Here is a 13,540-nt window from a genome sequence, read left to right on the forward strand (position 1 = left end):
TGCTGGTGCTGGCGAGGAAGAGGCCATTGAAGTTTTGAACTTTGAAGGCTGGCCGTTGATGGCACTGGGGAGCGTAGATGGAGCTGTGGGCTTGTGGTGCACTCAAGGCTCAAGCTTCAAGAACCTGTGCAGTCACTGCACACTGCAGAGCAGAGATGGAGGAGCAGAGACGGAGGAGAGCAATGATCACGCCAGGCTTTTTTTTTTAACATAAAAACATAAACAAGGCGAAGCCTTCCAAATAGAAAATATCCCATTTTTTTGTTCTTCACGTCCCCAAACAGAGCTGCCTGTCACAGGGGACGCCCGTCCCGAAGGCCTGGGATGGGCGTCCCCTGTGACTATGCTTGACACCTATACACATGCACCGACTGGAACTAATCTGTGCACCACCACTTCACACAGGTGATGCTAGCGCCGCTGCCTCTATGCAACTGAAGCAGTTGTGCACTCAGCATTACCAGCACCGGCCAGCAGCTCTGCCAAACGCCGCTTATGCTCCAACTAACGGACTGAGCTGCCACCTTCTTTGCTGGCGCTGTCACTTTCTCTGCTGACATCATCACTACTCCCGTCTGATCGCCCACTGCTGTTCCACTGCTCCCACCTATTCTCTGCCCTGCCCCAACTGCTGCTACTACTGCTCCTATTGCCACTGCAGCAGCTGTCCTCTCCTGACCGAGTCACCTAAACACTCTCAGAGCTGCTATACCCAAGTTCCCTACTGCCAACTCCATAATTGAGCTACTCGTCTTTGCGATGTTTCCCCCTGAGTCTCACCATCCATAACCACGCATCTTCCTAGATCAGCAACCACATTGGAGAAGTTCTCTAGCAACAATTTCCCAGCATGGCAGACAAAAGCCAGACTCCTAGGAGCTCATGAGAGATGGAGTCTGGAGTGTTGTCAATGGCACTAAAGAGAAGCCTCAAGGTGCAGCTACAACACCTGCAGTGAGAGCTTGGGCAGAGAAGAATGACCGAGCACTAGCACACATCGGTCTAGGGCTTGTCGACAACCTCATTCATCATGTCAACTTTGACAAGACTGCCAAACCGATATGGAAAAATCTTGAAAATTTGTTCAGAAACAAGATTAACAATTTAAAGGTGTTTCTAAAGCAAAAGCATTATGGTCTAAAAATGAAAGAACATCACACATTGCAAGAGTACCTAGCACCATAGGTTCCCTCCTCCAACAACTAGCTGGTTTAGGGGCCAAAGCAGTACTCTTTCGTGGAAGACATGGAAAAGTACAAAGAGGTGATAACTTCACTTCGGGTATCCAGAGAGATGTCATATGACGAGATGGTGGCTATCCTCATTGATGAGGATCGTTGACTTCGAGAGCACGCTTCTATCAGTCATGACATAGAGAGAGGCTACTTTTCCAAAATGAAAGGTAAACCCAAGGGAAAAGCAATCAAGTGAACATTCTACAAGAAGCTGGGACACACCGAAGAGAGATGCTACAAGTGATATCAGTGCCCAGCGCAAAGACGAGGAAGACCGCACGTCGACTGAGTATCCACCAATCCAAAGCTCTACTGAAGACTCTTTGGGCCACTGATGCAAGTCCAAATAGCTTTAGGACTGCACATATGCTGGCTGAATGTTGAAGAGGATCTTCTTGGATAGCCTGTAGATGATTGGATAATTTGTTCCTGCTTGTACTTGCTGAATACCTGAATGAATGAATGATGACTAAAGCGATTGCTTTTATATGCCCCTATGCTGCTGGTCGGCTAGCAGAAGCTGTCGGCCAGTAGCAAAATGGAAAAAATTAGCATTAAATGCTTGCACATGGGAAAAAGCTGCTTATGTTGTCCTGCACGACTGCAGCACCTGGCCGAGTGGAACCCGACCAGCATAGAGCTGTCGGCCTGCTGTAAATGCTAGACGACTGGCATATTAATGCCTCAATACATGGTCAGCAGGTCCATGCTGCTGTCCAGGGCTGTGATTAGCCCTTGGACAGGCCAATAAAGCTAAGGGCTGGCCCATAGACAATGCCATGCATTAAACTAAATGCTACTAATGCATACCTGTTTCTAGGGCTGACTCTACATGCACTATCTGATAAATTCTCCAAGTTGGTTAAGAGGACTGACTCTCGACTGAGCTCTAAGGCTCGGAGACTGACCTATGTAGCTTGTGTCGGACTGTCCCTGGATTTAGGGCTCACAATGGGGTCACGGCATACAACAAATATTCATATAAAAAGGTACTACTTCTGTTCACATGTTTCAATGATGATCATGCCAATGTGTCACTTTGTACCCCAGTGCAGGGTGCACGTGACATTGAGTAATTAACAATAGTTGATACTGCACTCTCTTTCTCTCTCTCTCTCTCTCTCTCTCTCTCTCTCTCTCTCTCTCTCTCTCTCATGCCGAGAGATGTCTCTGAGTGGACACTTTCATCCCCTCTTCGTAGCTTCCCAGGTTTCCCATGTTACTCTTGATCTCTAGATCTATAGATATTTAGATCTTTTCTCACTTTTTTCTGTTCACACCACTGACATTTGTACTTCATCTGACCAGATTATTGTAACTTTTGGCCTCACAGCTCATAGGTCATTTTGGCCTTTCGAAGACATTAATACAGATTTCATTTTCTCAATTTTTGCCATGGCTGTCCTCCACCTGCATCTGCCATAGCCTTGGTCAACAGATACTCAATGGTAGCACCACTCCTCAGTTCTCAATGATTCAATGATGACTGACTGATCAATAAATGAATATGGCTAAGGCCTAGTCTCCTATCTATAGTATCTAATGTTGATGAGTTGGCTACCAACTCTACCAACCCTAATAATAATGTCCAACTAAGTGTGTTCAAACAATAATCCAATAACTTTGTTTACATTGGGCTACTCATTGGGCACCTGGACAATATTACAATGATATAGCACAATAGTCCTTACAAAAACATGAAACTAGCCATGTGCTCGACCATTGAGCTCGCCAATTGGTAGAAGCATGTCCACGTCACACTCCGGAGAGAGTGCACATGACAATCTATCTCTCAAAGGAAGTTGCCAACATGATTCCCATTTTGGTTGAATCCGGCAATTGGTCTAGGCCGGTTGCAACCCACAAGATCCGAGTGTTCCGAACACGCCGATGAGTGTTGCTGAGAGAAAGATTTAAGAAAAGCATTACATTAGAGGTAGATTATTGTTCAAGCATGGCAAGGTTTGTGTGCCCAATGATCTAGATGTCCAAGCTTTGATATTGCATGAGTGCCATGTCAAACCTAGTGCACGGCACCCAAGCATACAAAGAACCTTGGACTTGGTTGGCTAGCATTTTGACCGCGCATGAGATCCTTTCTTGAGGATTATGTGTAGAAGTGTTCCCACTGCCAGCTTAATAAGATGAAGGGCTTAGAGCTAAAGGATTATTGTAGCCTTCACAAATTACTAAGAACAAATGGCAAAGTGTCTCGATGGATTTTGTAGTTGGATTACCACGGACTAGTAGGGGCTGTGACTCAATCTAGGTCGTAGTAGACCAATTGACAAAGACGGCAAAGTGTCTCGATTTTGTAGTTGGATTACCATGGACTAGATAGAAGGGGCCATGACTCAATCTAGGTTGTAGTGGACCGATTGACAAAGACGGCTAGATTTATCCCTACTAAGCCGATGGTAAGGAGTCATGACTTGGCTCAGCTCTTTGTGAAGCAGGTTGTATAAGCTCTATGGACTGCCTCAAGAGATTGTCAATGATGGGATCCCAAATTCACTATACAATTCTCGCAATCTATATTCTCCAAGTTGAAAACACACTTGAGCATGTCATCTTCGGATCATCTCGAGTAGGATGGTCAGAGGAAGAGGATGAACCAAACCATGGAGGATATTGTAAGATCTCCACAAACCAAACCCAAGGATTATCTGACCTAGAACCAAACCCGTAACGAGGTTTCATAGACCCGGTATCATGGTATGCATCGCATGACTGCAATGGATTGGGGCTAGCAACTCACCACTCAACTGTAGGTTTGGTGCTTCGAACCACCCCCGAGCCGCAAGCCTAATTGGTACTGATGGTCCTAACCTAGCGTCCCATACCACTAGGCCGAACCACCCACCTTGCACCTCCATAGCCACGAGATCATGTACACTTCCTTCGTAACCCCGGGCCAACACATGACTACTTGACCTCTTGTGTCTAATAAGTGAACCTACTTATATAGTAACAACCTAGCTATTATTGACTTGCTTTGTTTATTAGCTTTCCTCCTTTATTTAAAAGCTTTTGGCCATTATTAGCCCTAGGCTATTAATTTTAAGCTTTTAGTCACTCTAGACCTCTTTTTGGTAGCACCCTTAGCGCATGTGTGACCCTCCAAATCCCCACATCCCAATTAAGCCTTAGTCCTAATCTTGGATTAACTCTAATCTTGGGTTAGCCCTAACCCTAATCTTGGGTTAGCCCTAACCCTAATCTTGGGTTAGTACAATCCCCTAGCCCTAATCCTAGACTTGTCAGTGTCCAAACAGGAAGATCCCACCCACCCATAATTTCAATGCCTCGAACCACCCCCGAGGAGCCTCTTGGTACCCATGGCCCCAACCTAGCATTCCATACCACTAGGCCAAACCACCCACCTTGCAGCTCCATGGCCATGAGATCCTGCATGCTTCCTTTGTAGCCCCAAACTTGACCTCTTATGTTAAATAAGTGAAGCCACTTATATAGTAATAACCCGTCTATTATTGGCCCTTGCTATATTTATTAGCTTTTCTACTTTATTCCAATCCTCACCTAGGACTGAAAGGAGATTGTGTTTTCACACATAACCAATAGATATTCATGTCTACTTTTACGGCAAGCATAAAACTCCCCATCAATTTATCCATATGTCCCATATGTCCTCGAACAGCCTAAAGACAGCATACAGCTTATAGCCACTTTCACCCCACCAAATTGGGATGAACCAAAGGTCCACGCAATCCCATTAACAGAGATCCCGAAGGACAATGGTTAGAACATATTCCACCCTTAACATGTCCACGGATTACACCCTTTCATACAAGTCGAAGCCCATATGACTCCAAAGTCCTAGAATCAAAATAACCCCATGGGACACCATCCACTCAAGGGTATCAAATAGTCAAACCATCAACTGGTCTAGACATTCAGTCTAAGACCAAGAAGTTCCAAACTTCTCATCTCTCTCATGAATAATTTCAAGGTTTCCTCATGCATCAATATCATCTGATCATCACGAGAGTGTGATGAATCATAAAACTTGTCACCCTACGAGTGACATGCCAATGCTCAGACAACCAAGAAAGTCCCTTATCTTGTTGTCACACACAGACTGGCACTACTACTCATAGTTACTAGAGGTTAACTACGCGAAATCATAGAGTGTCCTAGACAAGAAACCCATGCAGCCCGAGGAGATCTTACATGAGAATACACTCTGGTGTCCCATACCACTAGAGAACAACCCACAAAAAACCCCGTTAAGCATGATCATAGGTGGAATGGGCATCTTTCCCCCCTACAATCCATCCTTGAAGCTGTGCACCCTGACCACACCGCCCAACCAGCCATGCCCCTCAGCCCACTGCCGGCCTGCTGTGCACCTTGCACAAGCTGCCCACACCGTATACAGACCAACCACGGCCAGCTTTGAGCTTTGAAAGCACATGATAGCCTAGCCACCACCCTCAAGCTTACTTCTGCCCTTCTCATGGTTAAACTTGCAAAACCTAGGCTATCAATTATAAGCTTTTAGCCAATCTAGACCTCTTTTTGCTAGTGCCCTTAGCTTGTGTGAACCCTCTAGGTCCCCATGCCCTAGCTAAGCCTTAATCCTAATCTTGGGTTAACCCTAACCCTAATCCTAGGCCTGTCGGGACGTAACAGATATGTTGAGGGCATATGTCTCCAAGAGACAATATGATTGGGAAAGATATCTTCCTCAGATTGAGTTTGGGCTACTAGTTTTGGCCCATTTATGCTTATGTATGGTTTTCAGCCGAAGTCATCCATTGCCGTAGTTCTACGGTGAGTCAAGCTGCAACCAACATTGGATTTCTTGCAGGATATACAACATATGCAGAAAATTGCAAGAGAAGGGTAAAAAGTACTTAGAATTGCGCTCAGTTTTACGCTAACCAATGACGAACCCCAAGAGTTTTATGAGAGGCCATGTGGGTCTATCTTAAAGTCCTAAAGGACTCTAAGACGATGAGGGCTAGCAAAGCATTACTAATTATCTTCTCGATGTTGTGGTCCTTATCATGTCAAAAAGAAGATTAGTGATGTGGCTTACCGGTTAACACTATCTCCCGGAATCAAGATTCACCCTATGTTTCACGTCAGTCATTTGAAAGAACGTCTGGGGGTGGAGGTGATGAGATTGTGCCAATGGAGGAGATCCCTGGGTATATTCTTATGGAGCCCGAGTTGGTTCTCGTTCTGGATCAAGGTACTAGACAGTCTCAGCATACCATCTATTATGAGTTCTTGATCAAATGGAAGGGGTTGAGGCTACATGGGAGTCAGTGCGTAGTCTAAAGAGTTGCTTCCCCGGATTCATTACTAAGGACATCAATGGTTCCTAAGGGGGGAAGTATGTTACGTCCCAAGGCTAATCAAGGTTAAGACGACCATGTTAGGTTAACCATAGCTTGGGGTTAGGCATCTTAAGTGAGGGTTAGTAGCTTTTATGAGACGTGCTATATTTGGCTCCTGGATTATAGGAGTGACTTTATGAGGCAGTTTGAGAGAGAGCTCCTCAGACCTCAACTCGAGGCCTTGAGACTACTCCGTGCTTACATTCAATGGGTGTGTACTAGTGGCATGGGACACCACCGACTTTGCACGTGGAGTCATGTCTCGAATGCTACTTTCCCACTGTGCTCAAGAGTGAGCCTGAATGACTCTAGGGTTGGGCAGTGAGCTAGATACCAGTGTGTGTGTTTTCATGTTTTCTTAACTGCAGGGTCTATTAGCCTGAGGGCTTTACGAGGGAGTTATAAGTACGCAAAATGACGTACAGATCACGAGGTTGAGTATGAGTACAAAATGCAACTATGACCCACCCCACCCCACAGATGTAGCCTCCCTCCTCCAAGAGTGGCCAGTCTACTAATAGGAGCTACTGTTGTTTTGGGGGGAAGGGAAGTTTGCTTTTCATTTAATCAGATTAGTATTAACAAAAGGAAAAAAGCTGATTACCTGGATGCCAGACACAGTAAAATAAGGGATCTCAAATTTCACTCGAATAGGTGGATGCTTTTCTGGTATAGACTCCTCAGCAGTAATGCTAGGAAGGCCAAATTGAGCCCTTAGCATATAATCCTGCAGTTACAATCACTCCAAGAGCTCTTAAAGCACAATTTCAAGTAATTTATGCCTGTTTTATGTACATTTGTTCATTTGCAAGGACCTATCTCTATTCATATACCTACCTTTCCTCCTGGAAAAGACTTAATCTTCCACAATAATGCTTCTCTTTCGGGCGCATACACAGCTGAACCCATTGATGTCCGTACAGACGGAGTTGTCGCATCTGAAGAGACTGGAAGTTCGATCTCCACATTAGTAGCTGTACTGGAAAACAAAAGAACTGACCATCAGGGCAAAACTTTTGATGCAATCATACCAAAACTTGATATTGCAATGATTACAAGGCTATTGTCACAGATATATACAAGTGGATTAGATCCTTTTAACCGACTCAAAATGCCTGCTCACGACTGTATGAGTGCCTATGGGAATGCAACTAACCCCACCGCAAGGCACAACGGCACGGCGTTGGCCTCCATTTTACTGACATTTTCATTCCATTGGGATGTTTTGACAACTATGTTATGGAATCATCAGTTTGCGTTCACAACCCTAATACAAAGAAAAACATTGTTTTTGCTAAATACATACAGGTGTTATCATCAGAAACTCACCTGCGCTCTTTAAACTGACTGCGAGCCTTCACTGTATACTCCACACGACTCCTTGAGTGCCGTTCGACTTGGGCCTCCACCCAAATAAGTGGCTTTACCTGTCATCCGACACGAATTAAATTTGTTTAGATTACGCCCCTTAGCAGTCTCCTATGGGGTTTATTCCTCAAAAGTCTCTTTTAAGCTTTTATACATGGGTAGCTTCAACAATTTATTTTGCATTACAAGCTCACCTGTGTGCTCAAACGATACGTCATTAGATCAAAAGCTCCATCAGGGGGAATAAACGAGATTGTTCGATCGTTCTCAAAACGAGCAAGCCGCACACACCTGCCAAAGGACATAAAGATTGTATGGCTTTAATTATCAACATTAGAAAAACCTTAAGACCTTACAATCCAAAGCCAAGAAACCCCTTTTTCTTGCTACTTACTGATGAAACTTGATGTCATCAAGGTCAATTGCTTTTCCTTTTGTAGCTCGGCCTTGAGCCTCCAGCAGCACTCTATCATTGAGACCGAGCTTGCATTCTGGCATTCCACTGAAAAAAAAGACACCAAAGAAGGCTTTGAATGAGCTCTGAAACTACGCACAACGAGCAGACCACATGAAATTCTTAGTAGTATTTGAATCATTTCCCTCTTTGCTAGTAGAAGGTTTCAGCAAGTAATCATATTACCTAAGGTAAGCTCGCATCCTCAATGCCCCAACTACATCAGATCGGACAACTTGACCATTGCTATTGACCAGTATATTTACACTCTCCACCACATCTAGGAAAACCTGAATAAAAGCAACCAGCAGGACCACTGGGAAACTTTTTTTATACAAACATGGAGACGACAGAGCCACTTCAAAGACTACTGTCATACCTCATTCTTCTTATATCGAATCCCCTCACTTCTCCAAGAGACGGCATTTGTAACAGCCATAGGAGGGCGCTGGGTAACTTCCATCTTGTAGGCATCTGTCTTGATAAACTCACTCAGAATTTTTGCCTCGGTGTATTGAGGATACCCGAAATCCATTATTTCATCCAACAGTTCGTACTATGGAAAGAAAAAGGGGAAAAATTCAACTCGTTTTCTTTCTAGAAAAGTCAAAGCACACAGGCTTTGGTTGAGTGAAAAAATATTAATGTCAAATTATTTTCATAGGAAAGGAACATTTTCTCAAGAAACCCGACAAATAATGCAAGCTTACCACAACCACAAAGTTGTCACGCAAAGACTCTTCTTCAAGTTCCTCAAAATAATGCTTAAAAACCTGCAAACTCCATAGATATGCTAAGTCTTTTGACTTAAATTACTATAGAGACTATCAAAACATCTCCTAATGGCATGTTTACTTACATCAACAACCCGATGCAGAAACAGTAAAAGGCTTGCAGCATTGCAGTTCTGCCTTGCTGCTGTCATCACATAAACATTGTTGTACTGGATAAACATATAAGTGACACCATCATCAAAGACGACTGGGTCATTGGAAGCTGGATCACCCTGGTGACAAATTCTTGCTCTTAGAAACATTGCACACCGACACGACATAAAAAAGAATTTTTAGATTTCACAAGGATGTAACGTAAGGTGTTGTTAAACCGTCACACTAATCGGGTAGGCATCCATGTGAAGCAGTGCCAACTAAAACCAGGTAAACCATAGGTCTCAGTCCCACAAGGAGCATGTTCTTTGTTGAACTTTGTGCCTAAAGTTTAAACAAGCATTCTGTAGACATGGAATAATTACTTCCAAATTCCATAAATTTTCATGTCTTTATACCCAAAAAAATACCTACGCTTATGAATTTAGTAGATATATAATTATTAATGATGTAAGAAGGAACAAAAATATCCACTTGAGTGAGAATGAGCTCAAGCCTCACGGGGATAAATGCCTTCCCAAACTAAGTGAATTCTTTGTATATGAACTCCTGAAAATTCCAAAAGTTGGGGACATCCAAATACTATTTCACATTTTTTTTCCCCAAAGAAAGATCCTTCCATTAGCGGAAAAGAGATCATCTGCCTGGAAGTAGATTACAACCATCCAACAAGATAGTAACAGTTAGACAGGGTTGAAGAAAGAGGAGGAGGAGCTCCCCACATGGCTGACCACTCTCAGAGGGAGACTTCATCCATAGGAAAGGAGGGAAAAGCACACTCAGGGCCTATCATGCCAGAATATACCACCGTTGCCCGCAGCCGAGGTGAGAAAGGGACCTGGGCTCTAAGTGCGCGAAGGCTGCATGTTGCTGCTGCACAACTCTAAAATGCCCTGCAAGCATGTCATGTGCATTCATTAATCACGATGCTCATAGACATATATATTCTCATTCGCAAATATATGGGCAGATTTAGAGCGGATTTCGTAGCCCTACAGGCTCTTGGAAGTGCCCAAGACATAGCCCAATGGTTGGGACACCTTTTGGGCATAGTTTGGACACAAAATCTGACTTTTTGGACAATGTTTTTTGGGAAAAATAGGCAAAACCGACTTGATTACGAATTCATACCTCTTTCCCTATAAATAGGATCATTAGGCATTCATTAGAAGCATCATTCAAAGATCAAGAGGATCCATTCGTCATAGTCTGGAAGGCAACAAGGACACAGTGGTGGATCAACAGGAGCTTCGCTTGTCCGATTGCAAGTAGAGGGCTGCAAGGATCTTTGGTATGCATCATGAAGTTGTGAATCAGCAAGATCATTGTATATATAGCATGTTTTGGCAGTATATAGTAGATTAGCTCTATCTCTCCTTCTCTTCTGTGTCTTTGCTAAGAATAGGATTAACGTTAATCTTCTTTGCTTAGCGTTAATCATGAACACGCTTCCGCAATGCACGTTACATTGGTCATCCTAGGACATCTCTTAGCTTACATTTTGTGCATGTTGAATTAGGGTTACTAAAATTAGGGTTTGTAGGCAAAATTAGGGTTTGCATTTTTGCGTTAAATCTATGTTTTTGCATCAGCTTTTTGCTCATTTTCAGCATAGTATAGTGCTAGAAAGTCTAGATTTCAACCTAGCATGATCCTAGGGAGTTTAGAAAGCATGTAGAACTCTAGGGTTAGGGTTTTTGGGCTGATTACAACAACAAAAATGGCAAAACAATATCATGAATTCAGAGGCAATGGACGACGACTTTCTCAAGACTATATCCAACGAAGAGTTACGGCATGAGTATAAGACTATGCAAAGTCGTCGGAGACATGAAGATGAAGAACGATACAAAAGGGAACAAGAACGCCAAGCCCAGTACGAACAAATCCTCACCGAGTTTAGGCAACAACTCATAGAAGAGTGCCGTCGGCAACGCGAGAAAGAAGCACATCAAGTAAAGCAGGGCTCATAACCCCCATCTGTACTTCCAAGCAAATCCTCTTCATGGGTGATACCCTGTTGTAAAGAGAGGCCAAATGCTGCCATATACCTCTGGCCAACGTCATATGCTTTACATGATTGATTACTTGCGGTGTGCAGTTGAGAAAGATAAACGAACGGACCCTGGCGTTGACACGATCCCACATCTGTGTCTGAGCCTCCCGGTCCTTTCGGATCGATAATTGAAGGCAATGAAGTGTTAGGGTTAGGGTTTACAGAAGCTCAAGCAAGCGTGGAAAACCAACAGAGAGAGAACACGACTTTAGTCTATTGCTTGATAATCAAAAGTGAAGTACAATAGCCACATAATAGTGACCCTAAAGATAAGTGTTCACATGTCCGGCCATAAAATGTGCCGAGTGGACCAAAACACTTATAAACTGCATATAAGTGAAACTGAACTAAACTGGGGAAAAAACCTCCACTAACTGAAGTAAAAAGTGCCCCAGTAATCTACTGATGATCACTAGCACTCCGCTGGGTGCATACACAGCATAAAACCCAACAAACCCCCCTGGAGTGATATGTGATCACTGTATATCATCCACCAAAAGGAAACAAATTCAAAGCATTGCGGAATGCTTCAAATTTCGGACGTGGTAATGCCTTGGTGAAGATGTCTGCTACATTCTGATCTGTAGGACAGTAGATCAGACTGATATCTCCTGCCTGGAGTCTCTCCCGAACAAAATGATAGTGAATCTCAATGTGTTTCGTGCGAGCATGAAACACAGGATTCCTGGCCACAGCAATGGCACTCTGACTATCAGTATAGATAGATGTAGGCTCCTCCACTGAAATATCCCAGTCATGAGACGACGCAGCCAAACACACTCAACAGTAGTAGTGTAGGCTGCTCTGTACTCTGCCTCACAAGACGAAGTGGCCACTGTGGTCTGTTTCTTGCTTAGCCAAGAAATGCATGAAGAGCCAAGAAAGAAACAATTTCCACTAGTGGAATGTCTGGTATCAAAATCACCAGCCCAATCTGAATCACTGTAAGCGTATAACTGCATGTCACCCCCCTCAGGATAAAGCAATCCAAGAGACAAGGTACCCAGCAAATAACGGAATACACGCTTCACAGCTTGCCAATGTGACAACCGCGGGCTGTGCATGAATCTGCTCAACTGAGAGACTGCATACTGAATATCTGGCCTTGTATTACACAAGTAAATAAGGCACCCAACAGCCTGAGCATATGTAGTGGCATCAAAGGAAACACTGTCATCTTGTAGTGACAGTTTCATCCTAGGCTCCATAGGAGTACTAATAGGCTTGCAATCCTGAAATTTAAACTTCTCCAGAAGTTTAGCAACATAGCATGATTGCATCAACCCAATGCCTCTGTTATCCTGCACAAACTGTATGCCCAAATAGTAATGTACAAGGCCCAAGTCAGACATGTCAAATGTCTGTTGCAGTATCTCCTTAAAAGCTGCAATTTTGTCATCATTTGATCCCATGAGCAAGAGATCATCCACATAAAGACTGATGACCAGCAGATCTCTCTTCTTTCTTTGCATACAGAGTGGCCTCTGATGGACTGTTCACAAATCCCTGAGTGAGTAGAAAAGCATCTATTTTTGCATACCAAGCTCGTGGAGCTTGTTTCAAACCATACAAGGCCTTTTTCAGCCTGCAAACTTTCCCCTCATGACCATGTTCTGCAAAACCCATGGGCTGAAATACATAAACTTCCTCCTCGAGGTCCCCATGTAGAAATGCAGTCTTTATGTCCAACTGGTGAACAACCCAACCACGATGTGCAGCCAATGCAATGACACACCTAAGTGTCGACATACGGGATGTAGGAGCAAATGTCTCCTCATAATCAATGCCTTCTTCTGTGCATAGCCCTTTGCAACTAGACGGGCTTTGTACCTGTCAATGGATCCATCTGCATGTCTTTTCAACTTATAGACCCATTTAGTACCAATTGCTTTCTTGCCTTTGGGCAGATCAACCAAATCCCATGTTTGATTCTTTTTAATAGAATCAAGCTCATCCTGCATGGCTTTGTTCCAATGCACATTATCTCGTGCATCCACAAATGAATCAGGCTCATCATCATCCTGTAAACTGGCTGCCATAACCAGATTCAAATCCATGATGTGTGCATGCTCATTGGTCCTTGTTTCCCTACGAGTAGGACCAGCAAGAGGACCCTCTAAATGGCTGTCCTGTAATGTCCTCAAATACCATCTAGGTATATGTCTGACCTGTGG

The 13,540-nt window shown here is 43.8% G+C and overlaps 1 protein-coding gene across 2 annotated transcripts in view; it reads right to left on the reverse strand.

Annotated features, from left to right (window-relative positions):
• Window positions 1-13,540, reverse strand: part of LOC147606050 (AP-1 complex subunit mu-2) — a 54,463-nt gene that overhangs the window by 14,677 nt on the left and 26,246 nt on the right. For both annotated transcript variants that reach the window (XM_086792341.1, XM_086792342.1), the window contains exons 3-11: window positions 9,283-9,429; window positions 9,134-9,196; window positions 8,803-8,979; window positions 8,610-8,713; window positions 8,364-8,471; window positions 8,164-8,260; window positions 7,931-8,028; window positions 7,439-7,580; window positions 7,206-7,328 (exon numbers count right to left, since the gene is read on the reverse strand). In XM_086792341.1, coding sequence (XP_086648467.1) covers window positions 7,206-7,328; window positions 7,439-7,580; window positions 7,931-8,028; window positions 8,164-8,260; window positions 8,364-8,471; window positions 8,610-8,713; window positions 8,803-8,979; window positions 9,134-9,196; window positions 9,283-9,429 — 1,059 coding nt within the window. The remainder of the gene's footprint in view (window positions 1-7,205; window positions 7,329-7,438; window positions 7,581-7,930; window positions 8,029-8,163; window positions 8,261-8,363; window positions 8,472-8,609; window positions 8,714-8,802; window positions 8,980-9,133; window positions 9,197-9,282; window positions 9,430-13,540) is intronic.

The sequence above is a fragment of the Cibotium barometz genome, chromosome 58 (assembly GCF_041138505.1).
Source record: "Cibotium barometz isolate CiBa-2024 chromosome 58, ASM4113850v1, whole genome shotgun sequence".
Taxonomy (NCBI): Eukaryota; Viridiplantae; Streptophyta; class Polypodiopsida; order Cyatheales; family Cibotiaceae; genus Cibotium; species Cibotium barometz.